At 40.8% G+C, this 18,637-nt stretch overlaps 1 protein-coding gene across 4 annotated transcripts in view; it reads left to right on the top strand.

Moving 5' to 3' along the window:
- The window catches only part of GALK2 (galactokinase 2), a 140,896-nt gene that overhangs the window by 70,807 nt on the left and 51,452 nt on the right, over window positions 1–18,637 (top strand). For all 4 annotated transcript variants that reach the window (XM_082620106.1, XM_082620104.1, XM_082620105.1 and 1 more), the window contains 2 exons: window positions 12,922–13,020; window positions 14,502–14,654. In XM_082620106.1, the coding sequence (XP_082476232.1) occupies window positions 12,922–13,020; window positions 14,502–14,654 (252 nt within the window). The remainder of the gene's footprint in view (window positions 1–12,921; window positions 13,021–14,501; window positions 14,655–18,637) is intronic.

Below are 18,637 nucleotides of genomic sequence, written 5' to 3'. Positions count from 1 at the left end.
TATATCCTTCCAAAGTAATTGGAAGGAAAGACTCATGAAGTGAGGAGGGAAAGTGAGCAGAGCTGCCATCCAATGCACCGGTGGTCAGGATAGTCGCTAATGTTGCAGGCTGCTGTTTGGTCCAGTAGCGGAGAGTCCATTATCCACCTTGCAAAGCAGCCAAGGACCATCATCCTTACTGGTATCTCTTGGAAACGATCATTGTCTTTTTCTCCCCTTCTTTCCTACCACCCCCTTTTAGACAACGTTAGTGTCTCTTGTTCCATGTTTTGACAGTGTGTAAAGTGGATGTGTTTTGTGACAAATTACCTTACCAGTTGGGTACATCTCCTGGTCTAGGTTAGTTTCTGTTCCATTAGAAATTATTTGCCCTTGTTTGAAACATTCTGCCAATGGTTTGCTAAACTATTGGCTGACATTTCTGTATTTACATCTGGGCGAGTGTTTGTTTCTATTTTCATCTTAGTCTTTTGTTGAACACAGTATTTCTGACATTTATAACTTTGGGGAGTGTCAGGAATGGCTATGTGTTGGTACTCAACAAGGAATGAAAATCTAGAGAAAAAACTTGCAATCAGACATTTATTTTCCAAAGGACAAGTTTTCTGGGTCAGTTTTTCTGCCTTTTGGATTAGATTCTAGATTGGCAATAAGATCGTCCATTCATGGAACCAGATATTGCGTCTTGGCGCTACGTTTGGTTCTCTACACTGTGAGAGAACAGTGTGTTCTCTCTATACCACAGTGTGTGGTATAGGGCTCTGAATACATGTCCAAAATGCTGTGTAAAAGATCACATGAATCTGTCTCTAGCTGCCCTTGCATGGGATATGTCATGAGGTGCACGGGGGGACCTAGTAGATTGCATGGAAGGTGGATGTAAGCTGCTCTGGTAGCCCCAAATTGGCATATGACTGAGGGACCTCATGAAGATGAAGGATGGGGACTAGAGACGTGCCTGAGAATCCACATTTTGGGAGATAGGCCAGAATGGATATTCCTTACTGTTTCATGAAGTTTTTTTACTTCCCTCTCCCACCCCAAAAAGGACAGGGAACCCTCTTTTTTGGAAATATGTTTTGAAGCAAGCAGGAGTTCCCTAAGTCAGGGTTGTACTGATCCTTTTGTCTCTAGGGCTTCTATTTTTATCTTCATCTTCTGTTGAATATAATAATTATAATATTTCCCATCTTGGGGAGGGCGAGGAAATCTATAGTTTACACAGCAGTTGAAGTTAAGAGGTTCCAGTGTCTGAAGCCCATATCTCAGGGCCCTCTCCCTATGTGCTACTTATTGTAGTCACCTCTGAACCCAAGCAAAATTCTGCTCTTCAACATTCATAGAAGACAGTTTTCTAGCCTCCACTTGAATATCCCCAGTAATCTCATTGCTTCACAAATTAACTCTTTTCATTCTTGGACCATTTTAGCCATTGGAAAAATTTTTCTTTTGTTTTGTCACAACCTACCTTTTCTATCTCAATCCCCAGTTTTCTCCTTCTGTTGCTATTAGAGTGTTTCAAAGTTTAAGGAAGCTCTCCTGGCTCCTCACACATCTACTATTCTTTCACCAGTTCCTTCTGGAATATGGTCACAGGACCTCCTTGCCATTCTTAGTCTCCCTTGTTAGAATGTACTCTATCATTATCATTGCCCTACTTAATATGATTATCCACCTGACACCTGTTATGTCTCAATTTTTTCTTTTACTTGTACCAAGTGCCTATTTACTTTCTTTTGAAAAAAGTCTAGGAATTATACGACCAAGAATATTTATTCAATAAGGTTAATAACTTAGAAATTAAAAACCAGGGCAAAGCAAAGAAGAATGAAAGCACACCATCTGTTAATTACTTAGTATAATTGTTTTGTTTAACTGTATTTACTGAAATTACAGGAAGCCAAGGTAAAAAGGGAAACATAATAATTTATATAGGTCTTGTGATCAGAAGAGAGAAACCATTCCGGTTCTTCAGAGGAGGCAATGTTTTCTCTGGGGGTACTAAATTCTAAAATGCATTTCTCACATGGATTCTTTACAGCACACAAAGCATAATGAAAATGACCGCTCCAGCAGTCTGAAAACAAACGCAAAAATGATGTTCACGTGACTGTTTCTTACAATGACCTATAGTAGACGCTCTTGACATAACGTTTGAGCACAACTCAAATATCCCTTGTAACAACTCTTTTAACACTCTTCACCATTTCCTGACCCTAAAGGTTCTTCCCACTTCATGTTAAAGTCTTTGTGAATTGAATACCGTACACATAAAATCCTTTCTCCCAGGCAAACGTGTCTGCCGAGTTATGGATTTGGTCAATCTAGATGATGATTCATGGGAGTTATTTTTTTCTCTTTGGGTTGGGTCCATTTCTGTACAATTGGAGTCATATGAGGAAAATTAACAGGTGTTAATTTGAACAGTTATGCTGGGGAAAAAGAATAGTTAATTATCTAATGCTCCCCCTACTCCTTACCTTCCCCCGGAGAGTCCAGATTGGCTTACAATCAGATTTCCTGCAGTTCGGACCTTGAGTGTGGGACAGGACAGTGCCGCTCAAAACTCCGCATGACGAACCCTCCCCTCCCCTGACCATGGGCAGGGATGTGCAGTTCCAGGACACACTTGCCAAACCACAGAGATTGCAGGCCTGCTGCCCATCCATCATTATCATCATTATTTAACATTCTTCAAACGTCAGAGCCAAAATAAATGGTCTGCTAGCCAAGCGAGCGACACCAGCCTTTACCACAGGCGTGTGTAGGCCCCTTGGTATTTAGTAGCAGTGACTAGGGTCATATTCTTGTCTGAGTCCATCAATCTGGCCAGGCCACGGCCTCCTGCTGTCTTCCCACAACAACTTTTTTTTTTTTTTTTTTCCAACTCTGTCTCACCTCCTCCCCTCTTCCCAATAATAGTTACCTTGGTATGTGTTTGCTGGCCTTTCTTTCTTTAGAATTTAAACAATGAAAGGGATTGAATTAATTGTTCTAGTGAGAGATAAAAGTATACACAGAAGGCTTTTGGGGGCTTCTGAATTTGGGGTTCCTGGCTCACCCTTGAAACTCCACTGCCCTTAGGGGTAAAGAATAGTATTGTGGTCGAAACCTTAGAGCCAAGATTCTGAGTTCAAATCCTGACTCTGCCACTTACTAGTTGAATGATCTTGGCAACTTACTTAACCTCTCTATGCTTCAGTTTCTTCATTACAAAATGCATTTATTAATGAAAACTTCCCTCATGGATTTGAAATTTTATAGTTCATGAAAAGTGTTTAGAACAATGTCTGACTCAGTGTATTAGCTGCTATTATTATTAGGCTGCAGAAATCTTACCAAAATGTCAGCCTTATATTGAGATCCCTCTGGGTTGTGGCTGTTTGGGAGGGGGGTGTGTGGGATTGTATTTGGAGACGGATAATGGGAAAGCGCTTCAAGCCCCAAACAGTCCAGCAAGGTAGATTTTTTTCTTTCTAACCCGGGGGTAAGATGGAGTGAAATTGTGATGACTCAGAAATATCTGCATCCCAGGGCCCCATGGTCAACTCCGTTGTTCCTTTTTACAGGAGGGATATTCAGTTCCGGTGTGGATACATTTTGCTCCATGTGCTTATGGGGGCCCAGTGTCTAGGCACAGCCTCCATTTTCTGAGGCAGGCGGACAAGGTGGCCTGGTGGACTTTGGAGCCAACCTTATCAGGCTTTGACTCTTAGCTTAGGTTAATTTATTGACCTTTTCGAGCTTCAGTTTCCTTCTCTATAAAGTAGCAATTATAATTTTGACATTTCAGAGTCATTTTGGAGACTTAATAAGATAGCACATATGAAATACCCTCATAGTATCTTGCCTTAGAAGACATGTGACATTTGTTAGCTTCCTTCCCTTTTTTCTTCCTATTCTTTCCTGTCTGCTTAATTTATTAAGAAAGCCCCAGTGAGGACTTCCCTGGTGGTCCAGTGGATAAGACACCGCGCTTCCACTGCAGGGGGTGCACGTTCGATCCCTGGTCAGGGAAGTTCCACATACTGAGTGGTGCAGCCAAAAAAAAAAAAAAAAAAAGCCCCAGTGTAGGAAATTTTTTTAGAGGAGTGCTTTCAAATTTAATGTGACTACAAATCACCTGGGACTCTTGTTAAGCTACAGATTCTGATTCAGCAGGTCTGGGGTGAGGCCCGACTCTGCACTTATAATCCTTCCCCTAGTGACACCGTTGCTTTTTCTGAGGCCCTCACTTAGAGGACCACAGAGGGTACCGTTTTCTTTCCTCCCTTTGCATCTCATTATTACCTGTTGGATTCATGTTAGCATTTTAATAGTCTTACCACACATATCTGCACATCCAGGATCGTCATTTATTCAAGGTTGTATGTTACAGGCACCTACAAAGGTTCTTCCTCATCCAATACAGGTAGCAATGGTTGAGATCTAGCAGAAACCTATCATAGACATTTTCTCATGTTCCCCGTGGACCTGGAATCCCAAACTGTTTCACATAAAATGCAGTGTTCCTGCCTTGTTGAAGGCCTCCTGTCAGAATCTGGACCCCTCCATGACTCAAGGTTGCAGGTCAGTTAGGTTAGGCAAGTGGTCCTTGTTCTTTCTTTACAGTTTGAAGGGAGATGACTTGAAGACTGTGCTTCTGCACTCACTAAGCACCCCAGATATTTTGAGAGCCACGTTCCCCAATTACTAGCCTTCTCCAGATGCATTAGATTACGTTCTCTTCAGTGTACATGGATGGGGGAGTCCACTTTTCTTTTGTGTGTGTGATATACACTTGTGAGTGCATACTCTTTGATGGTTCTAGATTTTAGCAGGTTTTTCAGATTTACTTTTGAGAATTCTCTTCAGTGTTGTTTCTTTGTGGTTGCCGACTTTTTAAATATTTGAACTCCTCCTTTTTCCTTTCCTGCATTATTTACTGGAACTTTTCAGCCTGAACCATCAGAGTCAGTTGCATCTGCTATGTTCATTTGGGAACTGGCTGTCATTGTCCTCAGGCAACTTTTCTTGAAGTAAAAAATCTGAAAGTTACTAATCTCTTTGAGTTACAGATGTGAAGAAGAAATAATAGCCTCCTCCTTTTTCTTTTTCTAATTAAAGCAAGCCTACTTTTTTCCCACCTTAGAACACTCCAAAGTGTCCACAACTTAGAGTTTGGTCATCATCCATGTTACAAAACAAAGCAACTCTATCTCAGTCTTTTTAAAATGTACCTTGGTGCTGTTTCATGAAGTTTCTCCTACTTGGCTGGGGTCTACATAACAGGTTTGCCAATTTGGGGAAGAATTTGAAAATAGCCCCAAGTAAGAACCCAGGCATTTTGAAAGTTAAGGTGGAGAAGGATTGCAGGGGGAGAAAGTTGAGAAAATATCTGAGGCAAAGAAAAGTCAGAGGAGCCGTTAACATTTTCACCTTATCTAGATATATCAGCCAGGGTCATGACAAGAAATAGACAGCACATGCAATAATCAAGGGCAATTTATTTCATAGCGACTATTTCCAAAGGTGTAGTAGGTAATGAGGACTAGTTGTAGCTGAGCTGTTATGCCCTTGGGTCTGAAGGGTATCTTGGCAGCGTGACCTCACTCCCCCCTCCCTCATTCCCCATTCCCTGCCAGAGTCCTCTGTTGAAAAAACCCAGTGGGAAGCAGACTGCCCAGGAGCCTCTCCATATAGTTCATGCTCAGCAGCCTCCTGGGCAGATAGTAGGATGGAGGTGGGTGGACAGCACATCTAGGGGGCAAATCATTGTCTGGCACACTAGTTTTACACTTTCTTTTGAAAGACTTGTTCACCTGAAGACATTATCAATATTGTGAGCTCCTTGAGAGAAGACACTGAGTGGCCTGTCCACTTATCTGTAGGATGCTAGTATTTAAATGACTGTTGAATGAATGAATGGGGCTGTTCATTTCCTTCTTTTCTCTTGACTTGCACTTGTTGGTGACCTACAATAGCTGGATGATGCTGTCTCGGTTAGGGTCTGTGTTCTTAATAGCAAGGCTTCCCATAGGGAAAGATTAACATTTTCTGTCTACATAATTATTCTACTTTTAACAATCTCATTAGTAAAACCGCTAAACAAAAATAAAGTTTACTGTATTGATATCTTGAAGTCTTTTGTATTTTTATTGTCTTTATAAATGTCCAGTTTTAGCTAGGCAACACATTTATGAATCTTCAGCCCTTCTCAGTGACTATTAAACCTAACCCTGTTATTTCTGTTATTACTGGATCCCCACTGGTCAGCAGATGGGTACACTGTTTAATTTGGAAGGCCATGTGATTTTTGGTTCTTTGCCAGCCTGCTTCAAGAAAAGAACCACACAAAGGGCCAAATTAGCCTCATTAACTATCTTCAGTAGCTTTAAAAGAAGATCCATGAATAATGCCAGGGTTCTCCTAACTGTCCAGAGGGCAGGAGTCAAAATGGAAATGAGTTTATTGGCTACAAACTTTGGAAAAGTTTCTCACGTAGTCAGACTGTCTTCTGACAATCTGGAGATTGGAGGCGCCTGGGGTTCTTGACATGCTCAGGTGTAAGGACAGAAGAAAATATTGATACATTGGTGGGAGAGGAATGAGTCCCTTCTTCATTAGAGCTTTGCTGTTTTTGCCTGAACATTCTCAGGTTGCCTGTGTGTTGGGGGGAGGGGCTTGGGGGATAGGTGAAGGGGGTGAGCCTCAGAATCCCTCAGGCATCATTTGATTTGGTTTGTTCTTTTTTTGTTTGTTTGTTATACACCAATGCTCACAGCAGCTCTATCTGCAATAGCCAAAAGCTAAAAACAACCCAAATGTCCGTCAACCGACAAATGAACAAACAAACTGTGGTATAGGCATACAATGGAATACTACCAGCAGTATGAAGGGATGAACTACAGATGACATGGATGGATCTCAGAAAGAATTATGCTGCATGAAAGAACTCAGACACAAAAGAGCACATTTTTTTCATTTACACAGAACTCTAGATAATGCAAGCTGATCTATGGTGACAGAAAGCAGGTCAGTGCCAGGGATAGATGGGCTGGGGAGCCCAGGCTGTAATGCAGGAACGAGGGAGCACAAAAGGCCATTAGGAAACTTTAGAGGTGATGGATAGGTGTTCACTATCTTGTGGTGATACTTTGATAGGTGAATACATGTGTCAAGCTTATTAAAATTTATACTAAATATGTGTATGTCACTTCTACCACAGAAAAGCTGTTAAAAAATAATAGAGTTCAGGTACACAAGTCACCTCATTTTCCCTAATGTTAACAACTTATATATCCATAGTGCAATTTTCAAAACCAGGAAATTAACATTGATACAGTACTATTAACTATACTATAGACCTCATTCAAACTTCGCCAGTTTTCCTCCTAATGTTCTTTTTCTGTTCCAGGATCTAATCCAGGATTCTACATTGCATTTAATGGTCTCTCCTTAAGCTTTTCCAATCTGTGGCAGTTCCTCATTCTTTGTCTTCCATGACCCTGATACTATAAGTCCTGCTCAGTTATTTTGCAGTCAGTTATTTAGTACTTTCATATCTATCAATTTGGGTGTGTCAGATTTTTTTGTCATGATTAGATTGAGGTTATGCATTTTTTGGCAAGAGTATCACAGAAGTGACGTGTCCTTCTTTATGCATTCTATCATGATGTTGCTATATCTTATTACTAGTGATTTTAAACTTTATCATTTAGTTGAGTTGCTGCCCGATAGATTTCTCTACTATTTTTCCTTTTGTAATTCATAAGTGTCTTGGAGTAATTTCTGTAACTGTTCTGTTTCTCTTCAAACTTTCATCCATTTATCCATTAGTGTATCTTGCCTGTAAGAATTGTTACTATGATGTTTGCCTAATAATTTTTCATTTTTTATTTATTGATTTTTTTAACATCTTTATTGGAGTATAATTGCTTTACAATGGTGTGTTAGTTTCTGCTTTATAACAAAGTGAATCAGCTATACATATATTCCCATATCTCCTCCCTCTTGCGTCTCCCTCCCTCCCACCCCTCTAGGTGGCCACAAAGCGTGATTCGGTTTGTTCTGGAAGTTACCTTCCGATAGTCTTCTTCCCATACACTTTTGTTAATGTGTTTTTGACAGCTCCTTCTTATTCTCATGAAATCTCTTGATATTTTACATAATTCAAGTGTGTATGGAGTATTTAGTGTCTTTGCACGTCACTCTGCCTGATTATAACTCTTGGAGCACATTTTACGGTTCTATTTCCAGTGTCCCCAAGGATAGAAAGGGAGAGGCAGGCTCACATGTCTCCCTCACATCACCCAGAATGATAGGCATTCTCTGCTCCCGTTTACATCCCCTGCTGTTAAGGCCCCTCCATTAATGGTTCTCTGAGTTCAGGTCATGCCATCCCTGGCTAAGGCTATGGGCCTAGCACTGATTTTTGCTTATTGTCGGAAGCATGCAAGTTTTTCCTTAAATAAGATTTGAAATTAAAAAAAAAATCTTTTGTGTCTAGTTTCTTCACATCTCATAACCATTTAGGATTTGACCTTTTTGCTTTTAGTATGGGGGTGAAGGGCTAGGGCCACTGGGGAAGCCGCCTGTGGGCCTGCAGTTGAAGTTTATACTACAGGCATGTTTTGTTTGGCAGGCAGGGACTCCCCGCTCCACGCCCCTCCCCCCGCCCCCCAATTTAGACTGGGATACTTTAAATGGAACACACATTCTCCTGTTTGTCTCAAGCTCCATTACACTTTGTTGTTGAATTGGTTCTCTTAGGGACACCCAGAATCTTTTAAGTTCTCTCTTTTCCTGGACAGTTTAAAAAAGAATTTTTTTTTTTTTTTTTGGGCTGCACCTCGAGGCTTGTGGGATCTTAGTTCCCCAAACAGGGATTAAACCCGGGGCCATGAGAGTGAAAGCCTGGAATCCTAACCACTAGGCCACCAGGGAACTCCCCCTGAACAGTTCAAAAAATGGTCCCGAGTTCCAGATTAATTAAACCTGTTTTACATTTGGCTTGGGATTTAGCTACTTACTTGTATAAATCAGACGATTCCTTATTCATTCTGTAAAAATAATGAAATTTAAAATTGTATACTTCTTTAGAATTTATGGGATGTTTTTATCTAATTCACTGGATAATCACAATAATCCCATAGCCAGGGAGGTAGGTATTTTTCTCCATATTATGGATGGGAGGTAATACAGCCTGGTGATTAAGAGTATGGGCTCTGGGGTTAGACAAGTGGGGTTTGAACTTCAGCTTTAGTAATTACTAGCCTAGTCTCAGCTAATAAACCCACTCAGTTTCCTTGTCTGTAAAATGAGGAGGAGATACCTATCTTATAGGGTCATTGTGAGAAGTAAATGAATAATTCATATAAAGCAATTGGAACAGTACCTGGCATATAGTAAGTAGTCAATAAATTCTAACTGTGAAAACTATTATTGTTATTAATAGTATATGAAGAAATGGAAACTCAGAAAAGTTAAGCAATCTATCTAAGGTCACCTAGCTAGTTGGCAGGAGGGTTGGGGCTTTAATCAAGATTTGGAAGCTTCTGGTACTAGTTTCTTTCCTCTATATTTACCACTGAATTCCTCATGCATTCTGGGGGGACTGTAAAATGAGTCATCATTTCTTTCAGCTTTCAACTTTCTTATCTTCATTTTCTTTTTGTTTCCTCCATTTAAAACTCATGGTTATTGTCTGTCCAGTAATGAGATCCACATGTCAGAATTCAGCATGAGAGGTATCAGCAAAGTATAGGGATGTCTGCAGCCCTGCAGATGGACTCTCCTTGACACAGAGATGCTGGGGACTCCTGGGGTCCCTCTGAATTTCATGGAGATAGGTAGTCTGGAAAAATTAATATGTTTCTGTTAAAGTATACAGTTGTTGCCACACATTCAGAGGTTTTTAAAAACAATTAATAAGCATATACTTCTCAATGCCTTAGTTTCTTTCCTCTTAAGAGGGAGAATACTTAAATTTTGGTGATCTCATTTGTCATTTCACATCCCTCTGAGGTAGTGAAAAAAATAGGCTATGTTATTTGGTTATATTATTTGGCGGTGGGTAGGGGAGTAATAAAAGTCCAGTGTGAAAAGAACACAAACTTTGGAGTCAGGCAGATGAGGTTCAAATCCTGGCTTCTCCACTGTTTATGTCTCCAAGTCCCATTTTCCTCATGTGTATAATAAGGATAAGCAGAGAGTTGTTTGGAGGCCTAAAGGAGAGATAATGCCAGGTACTTAGCATGTAAGTATGACTGTTACTGCTGTTGTGGGGAGGTGACTTTTCACACTGGCCATTGTCACAGTTATGTAGGGGCCCAGGTCTCCTCATTCCTCATGAATCGTGCATGGACTTCTTCTCCTGGGTATATTGTTTCTTTACATTTTAAAATCCAGATGTTTTGACCTTTTGGTTACTAATTTATTTTTAATGTGCCTATTATGGAAGGTTGCTGGTTCTGGTGTGTTCATTAGGCCACGCACAATGCCCATTATGTCAAAATACCAAGCTTACCTCGTGTCATGAGGCAAAATTAATGTTAGTGAATCCAACAAGGAATATGACACTTACAGGATCTATCAAATGATGTTTGGGCAGCTATTCTCAGAAAGTGAAAGCAGCGGGTGTTTATTGAGTATTTACTATGTGCTTGGCATTGTGTGAGGTAGGGGACACAAAAAAACACCTATTTTATCTGTTTCTCACAGGACTGACAGTTTTCTGGGGTAAATAGATGTGATTGAAACCTGATGCTATTAAAGAGCAATAATGAACACTGTGATTCAGTCTTATTAGTTAAGTGGGCTCTGGTCTCGGCACTGCATGGGCTCTCATAGACTGATGGATAAACACACAAGGAAGGCCACACTTAAAGCATGGTTTGGTAAATGAGCATAAAGTTATATACAGGGAGCACAGAAGAGGGATTATGTGGAGTGTGTGGGCCTTCGGGCGGTGGTGAGGGCTCCAAGGGAGAGGTGACACTTGGGACAATCCTGATGACGAGTGGGGGATGCTGGAGAGAGGAGTACTGAGTGAGGAGGACAGGAAATAACAGTTTTAAAGGCACTGAGAAAGCCTGGGGGTGACGAGGAACAGCATTTTTCCAGTGGTCTGAGCCTAGGGTTTACGGGGTTAGTGGTGGGAGAGCAGGATGGAGGTGTGAGCAAGGAATAAGTCATTAGAGATGGTGTGTACCACAATGAGAAGTATGATCGTCAAGGCACTGGCAACCAAGCGAGCAAGAGATGATTATATCAGTGCTTCAGAATGATCACTCTAGGGGGATCTTCCAGTAAAACAGGTAAGAAATAAAGGCTTGAATCAAGTCTTAGAAGAAAAAAAAATGAATGAATGAATGAATAGTAGGGTAAGTGGATGATACTGTTAGTGTTGTGAGGGTTTAGAGAAGCATGATGCCATAGTGGGAGCAGTATTTGAGGAAGACTGTGTGATGGAGGAAGATTTGAGTGGACTTACCCATAGTAGGTAGCCAATAAGCCGGATATTGAATGGCAATAGGATTTATATGAGAGAAGACAGGAAATAATACCAGGTTACATAAATGTGTGAGATGGTCATGGAGACAAATATAATTGGAAAAGAGTGGTAGATAATATGATTTCATGTGTAAATTGGTTGCACATTTTGGAAAGTTTTGAAATGCCAGGTTGAGGAATTTGAACTTATTTCTAGGAAATAAGAAGCCATGGAAGGAATAGGAAGCCATAGAAGATTCTTAAATAGATATTTTGACGTTTTCAGTTTGGATTAGAAATGTGTTAATGTATTGGGCCTCTTCATCTTGATTGGAGGAAGGTGTGTCTGATGAGATGACACTAGTTCTGATTCTTACGTTTAATGGAAAAGCCACAGAGGCAGCATTACTTTTGGACTGGAAAATAAGGTTGGATGACCTCACTTTGGCTGTGGGGAGACTGTGGAGTAGTCCACTGTTGGGAGACAAAGAAAGCTGAGGCAGAAATGAATGAGTGCCCATATGAGATTTTTGGTGATGCCAGTCTAGAGAGGGAATGGAGCAAATAGAAAGATGGGAGAAACTGCTTGCCCTGTGGAGTCTTTTAGGGATAGCAAATACAGTCAGCCCTCCTTATGTCTTCAGGTTCTGCATCTGCAGATTCAACCAACCATGGATCAAAAATATTCCAAAAAATAGTCCAGAAAGTTGCAAAAAGCAAAACTTGAATTTGCTGCACACTGGCAACTATTTACGCGGCATTCACATTGTATTTACAGCTATTTACATAGTATTTACATTGTATTAAGTATTATAAGTAATCTAGAGATTATCTAAATTATATGAGAGGATGTGCATAGGTTATGTGCAAGTACTTTGCCATATTATATAAGGAACTTGAGCATCCTCAGATTTTGGTATCCCGTGGAGTCCTGGAACGAATCTCCTATGGGTACTGCAGGACGAGACTGTACACAACATGCACAGTCAATATCTCATTCCAACTCATAGCAGACAGCAGGTTCTTTTTTTTTTTTTTTTTTTTTTTGCGGTAGGTGGGCCTCTCACTGTTGTGGCCTCTCCCGTTGGGGAGCACAGGCTCCGGACGCGCAGGCTCAGCTGCCATGGCCCACGGGCCCAGCTGCTCCGTGGCATGTGGGATCTTCCCGGACCAGGGCACGAACCCGTGTCCCTCGCATCGGCAGGCGGACTCTCAACCACTGCACCACCAGGGAAGCCCAGCAGGTTCTTATTAGTTATCCATTGTATGTTTTCCTATTGAGCTTAATGGTAGTCTTGGAGTTCTTGTTAACCCAATGCTGCAGGCAGCTACTATCAGTTGATCAGAGCTGCACTGGAATTCAAACCCATATGTCATGTCTGGAGTAGGAAATGAATGAGCAGTAGATTATGATATACTCACAGTGCAAATCAATTTTTACTTTTCCAGGTGGAACTTGCAGAAATCTGCGCCAAGAGTGAGCATTACATTGGCACTGAAGGAGGAGGGATGGACCAGTCCATATCATTTCTTGCAGAAGAAGGAACTGTAGGTGGCATTGAGCTATTTGGAAATATCCACCAGGGAATGCTCACCCAGAGAGGAAGGCCTTGAGATCCCCAGAGCGCTTTTTTTTTCTGGGCAGCCTATTCTATTAGGCTCTATTGTAGGATGGTATTTCTCAACTGCTTTGTAATTCAAGGCTATCACCAGTTCACTGACTCTGTTTCATGTCGATCACCTCTCCCTTAAGCTTCCAGAATCATACCTCAGGCGTCTAGGGTTTTTTTTCCCCCTCCTTCTAATTCATTGTTAGTATGCGATTTCTCAACTCCCTAGTTATTGGGACCTCTTTTCTCGCTCTTGTCCCAAATCATTTCATCTCATGGCATTTTCATAATCTCCTGTTGGTTTTAAACCCCAATGTTAGTTCTCTTACCACATATATTCACTAGTCCTCTTTTTTGTAATTTACTCTATGGTATCATTTTTCTCTGTCAACATTTTTGGGGCTTTAGTGGTAGGGAAAAGAATGTTGACAGGAAGCCAGGAATGAATTCCTTAGCCAATACCACTTCCCCTTGGTTATCAGCTCCCATAGACAGAGCAGAGGTTTTCATAGTTGCCATAAACTGACCATTTCCAAAATAGAAACAGACATTTCTTTAAAATCTTTTCTTAGTTTTCCATCAGAGTCCTACAGGTTTGGCTATTTTCCAAGAATACCTGGATCTCTTCTTATTAAGAGTATTTGTTGTTGATTCCCCTAAGCCAAAGACAGGAGGCATGAGGAAATTTGGTTTAATGCTAAGAAAATACTCTGGGTCTTTTGGGTGAGACCTGACAAGCAGACATGGTGGCAAGAGTCCTGTGTTAACATAAGTTAGCTGTAGAGTCTGAACAAAGTCCAAATTCTTTGGGCTTGCAAAGTACTTCATGATCTGACCCCTGCTTTACCTGCCCTCCGCTCAGTTCTATCCTCTCACCATGGCTCATCCCTCATACACTAAGCTCCAGCTAAATTGCAATACCCCAAACTCTATTAACATCTCATATTATTTTTCACCTGTGAACTTGCTTATACTCTTCCCTCTTCTTGACATCCTATTTGGGTAAAGAAACCCTCTGTCTGTCCTACTTTTGCTCATCCTTTAAGTCTCAGTTTAGATTTCCCTTTTTTTCAGAGGCGCCTACACTAGGCTATATCTGATCAGGTGCTACAACTGTGTTTCTGTATAGTGCCCTGTGCTTTGCTACCCTTTTAACACAACCCGGCAGTGTATTTGACTACTTGACTGCCTTTCCCACTAGATTGTGATCTCTATGAGGGCAGGGACAGTGTCTGTCCCGTTCACTCTTGTATCTCCAGTGCCTAGTACAGTGCCTGGAAGTTGGTAGATAATATTTGAATGAATAAATGGATGCATTTTTGGGAAAAATGTTTACTAAGGTAAATAAATGCATAAATGGTTAAACATTTTCTGAATTCTAAAGCATTATATCTCACCTGTCATTTTTTTTCTCAATAGGCCAAGTTGATGGAATTTAGTCCTCTGAGGGCAACTGATGTGAAACTCCCAAGTGGAGCAGTGTTTGTGATTGCCAACAGTTGTGTGGAAATGAATAAAGCAGCAACTTCTCATTTCAACATCAGGGTGATGGAGTGTCGGCTGGCTGCAAAGGTATGAACTTGGCAAACTAGTGAAACTGGAAGTAGGCTTTCTCTTGTTCTTTTTCTTTTTGTTCCCTATTATTGTGTCTCTTTCCCTAAAATTTAGGGCAATATTCTGACTGCAGCAATGTTCTAACTGAAGTTTTTTAGTACAGAGAAATTTGACTTCAAACTCAGGAGATAAATAAACATAGAGGTGTGCCTTGCAACCTCTAGCTATTTGGAAACTGTGTGAACTTCACAGTTGAGTCTTCTAGGGTGGCAATGGGGAGAAGAGGACAGCTCAACTTATATCTGTATAGTACAGGCCATGGGTTAGGTCGACTGGTGGAGAAAGATAGTTGGGGTGATTGATGGGAGGTGACCATAACTAATCTTGTTTCTTCGACAAAAGTGATGATAGCCTCAACCCTCAGTCCTCTCACATGCACCATTGGCCATCACTGTTCCTTCTAAAAATACAGGCTTGGTGTCTACTAGGGAAATGCACACCAGAAGGGAGTCTTGGCAGTTCTCTGTTCCACAGCTTAAAAGACACTTGCTAGTCAAGCCTTAAATCTACTTAGGAAGTATTCACTGAATACCTGTTGTACACTTGGCATGAAGATATACAAAAGGATACAGGACATAAGAATAGAGAGTAGAGAGTAAAGGTTAGGGGGATTTGAAATAGGAAATGGTTAGTATTTGATCAGGTGGTATGTAAACAGGTGCTCTAAAAAGTGGCACAGAAATTAAATGTTATGTAAGATCTAGAATGGCACATGTTATGATTTAAAAGTTGGAGAGAACTGAGGCTGGGAGCTGGGGAGTAGAATCTTGGTCAGGAGCTCTACCATGCTTTCTCCCAGTCATCCTTCAAATAGCAGATACAATGATGGTTTACAAATTTAAATCAGATCAGGTCGTTCCCCTGCTTAACACCTTTCAAAAGCTTTCCATTTCATTGGAATAAAGTCAAAAGTCCTTATCACTTCCTGGAGAGAACTGCAAGATCCGATGTGTGCCTCATCCTCTTCCTCTCTTAGCATCCCTCAGTCCCATTACACTCTAGCCATGATGCTCATTCTCACCACAGGGACTTTGTACATGCCCAGAATGCTCTCGCCCCAGCCCTCTATGAAGTCTCAGCCTAAGTGTCCCTCAGGAAAGCCTTCCTTGACTTCCTTACTCCCAGACTAAGGTGGGGCTCTCTTTGTATTTCATAGCACTTGCACCTCTCGGGTATGATACTTATCACAGTTGTTTGATGTCCGTCTCTTCTTTCTGACTTGATTTTACCTGAGGGCCAAGACTGTCCATCTTGTTAACTCTTATATCCCTAAGGCCTGGTATAGTGCTTAGGCTGAAGTAGGCACAGGGTAAACATGTGTTGAATAAATGAATAACTATTCCCTGGGTTACCTGCCCTGTCATATTTATTTTGCTCAATTTCACAATTTTTTACAAGTGCATAGAGTGTGCCCAGCACTGGACTAGCTACCATGGAGCTGTGTAAGGTGTAGTTATCCCTTGGGCTGACATACCACTTTGCCCCTTACTCCCATCCCCTGAAGTTGGGAATTGATGAGCCAGAAAATAAAAGGTTTTTTTTGTTTTCTGGAAAATTTTAGTGTTAAACCTTTTTTTAAATCATGATTTAAGTGTTTTAAATATGCAATTTACTTATTCAGATAATTTCTAAAAATTCTATGAAAGAAATATTTCAATATTAAACTCTTCTGATCAGTGCATATATGAGAAGAAGTAGTGCAGTAAACTTTTCAATGTCAAAGGCTTCAGTGAATATTTTTCCCTCTTAGGGCAAACTTCTTCTTTCAGGAGATGGAAGAAATTAGTGTCTTATTTGTTTAAGGGCTTATTCTTGTTGACTTTTTATTTGAGGTATATGAGTAAGTGCTGCCTTCCTGAGGAGACCTCAAACATACACAACATTGTTTTCAGAGTTTTATCACGAAATTAGATATCATCTCTGAGACCCATAGGTGAGCCAAAACAGGTATGAGATATGTAAAATGGGTTCATATTGTAATGACGCTTTTCCAAAGATGCAAGAAGAAAATGAGAAAGAAAATTGTGGTGCTGAAGCTCTGTAGTGAAAGTTGTCAGGATGGGAGAGGGAGGTGTCTTTTGGGAGTTAACTAGAAAAAGGGCTTCTCTTTCTGGAGCAGTAGCTGAAAACCTTAATCCGCTGCAGAACCTTTTGTTCTTGAGGCTGTCTTCTGAGTTTAACTGTATAACTCCATGTGCATTTTAGAGGTGCTTTGGTCAGTGAAATTGGCTTTTCGCCACACACTCCTCCCAATTGATGTAGATAAAACACATTATTTTAAGTACTCTGAATTTGTCTCTCTTTTGAAATATGGAAGAAAGAAAATTGAAAGGCTTTATCAAGATGCAGAATGTTTTCTAAATCACGTTGCTGCAAATCATGAGAATCCAAGGTTATATACAAAAGGGAAATAAAGATAAAACTGCTAATATAGGCTCTGCAGATAGATCTTGATGCCAAGAATATGCTCTTGCCTAGGGAATATAGACTGGAATTCTGCTAACCTTATTTTAATTACAGTATGGTGCCATTCTTCTGTTTTCAGCAACGTGTGAATGAATACAATTTTTGTTTGGAAATGGTCTCATTAAATCAGGAAATAAACTCTCATGTAAAAAAGTAAAGAAGCTTGTCTTAATCTGAATAAACTTGCTGCTTTCAGACAATAAAAATGAAGTGTTAGTGGAGAAATGACAGATCAGGATGGTACGCGGGCCTCTCACTGTTGTGGCCTCTCCTGTTGCGGAGCATAGGCTCTGGACGCGCAGGCTCAGCGGCCATGGCTCACAGGCCCAGCCGCTCCGCGGCATGTGGGATCTTCCCGGACCGGGGCACGAACCCGTGTCCCCTGCATCAGCAGGCGGGCTCTCAACCACTGTGCCACCAAGGAAGCCCTCAGGATAGTTTTGAAAATGATTCTGATTAAGTAGAGCTCCACATGGCAAAATTGTAATAAATAACACTTATTTTTCCTCTCCTCCTATTTCCCCAAGGTACCTTTTTGAAAAATGAGTACCTTTTGTATCTACTTAGCACAGGGAAGTACACTAAACCAATGAAGATGATTTTTCTTTGTTTTGCTTTAATGTTGATAATTTCTTCTGTTCTTAAGTCTCCTTTCTCTCCCTCTCTCTCTCTTCCTCCCTGCTCCTCTCTTTCTAACAGCTTCCCCAAACTAATTAATGCAGATTCATTAAAAGTCAGAGTCTTGCAGAGGCATTTGAACTAAAATTTAAAACATTTCAAGGCAAACACAATAGAGATTTATAATTATTATTTGCGTAAATGATTTTTTTTTGAATTTTATTTCATTGTTTTCTACAGCAGGTTCTTATTAGTTATCCATTTTATACATATTAGTGTATATATGTCAATCCCAGTCTCCCAGTTCATCACACCACCAAATGATTCTTTTAAGTGAAGCATATTTTTATGTTCTTAAATTAACAAAGTAGCCAGAAATCTTTAATGAGCACAAAATTTTTCGTATTTTATACATATTCAGTGGCTTAAACTTTTCCAGAATTGGGGGACTTCCCTGGTGGTACAGTGGTTAGGAATCTGCCTGCCAATGCAGGAGAGAGGTTTGGAGCCCTGGTCTGGGAGGATCCCAGATGCCACGGAGCAACCAACCCCATGCGCCACAACTACTGAGCCTGTGCTCTAGAGCCTGCGAGCCACAACTACTGAGCCTACGTTCCTAGAGCCCGTGCTCCGCAACAAGAGAAGCCACTGCAATGAGAAGTTCGTGCACCACAACGAAGAGTAGCCCCCGCTTGCCACAACTAGAGAAATCCCGCGCACAACAACGAAGACCCAACGCAGCCAAAAATAAACAAATTAAAAAAAAAAAACTTTTCCAGAATTGCCTTATATCTATAAAAAATAGTAGCCCTTAATTATATTGAGGGATAAAATGTGTGATGCTGATAATAATTATT

This window comes from Mesoplodon mirus (assembly GCF_964341445.2).
Source record: "Mesoplodon mirus genome assembly, chromosome: 4".
In the NCBI taxonomy this organism is placed as follows: domain Eukaryota; kingdom Metazoa; phylum Chordata; class Mammalia; order Artiodactyla; family Ziphiidae; genus Mesoplodon; species Mesoplodon mirus.
This window is presented reverse-complemented; position numbering and strand designations above follow the sequence as displayed.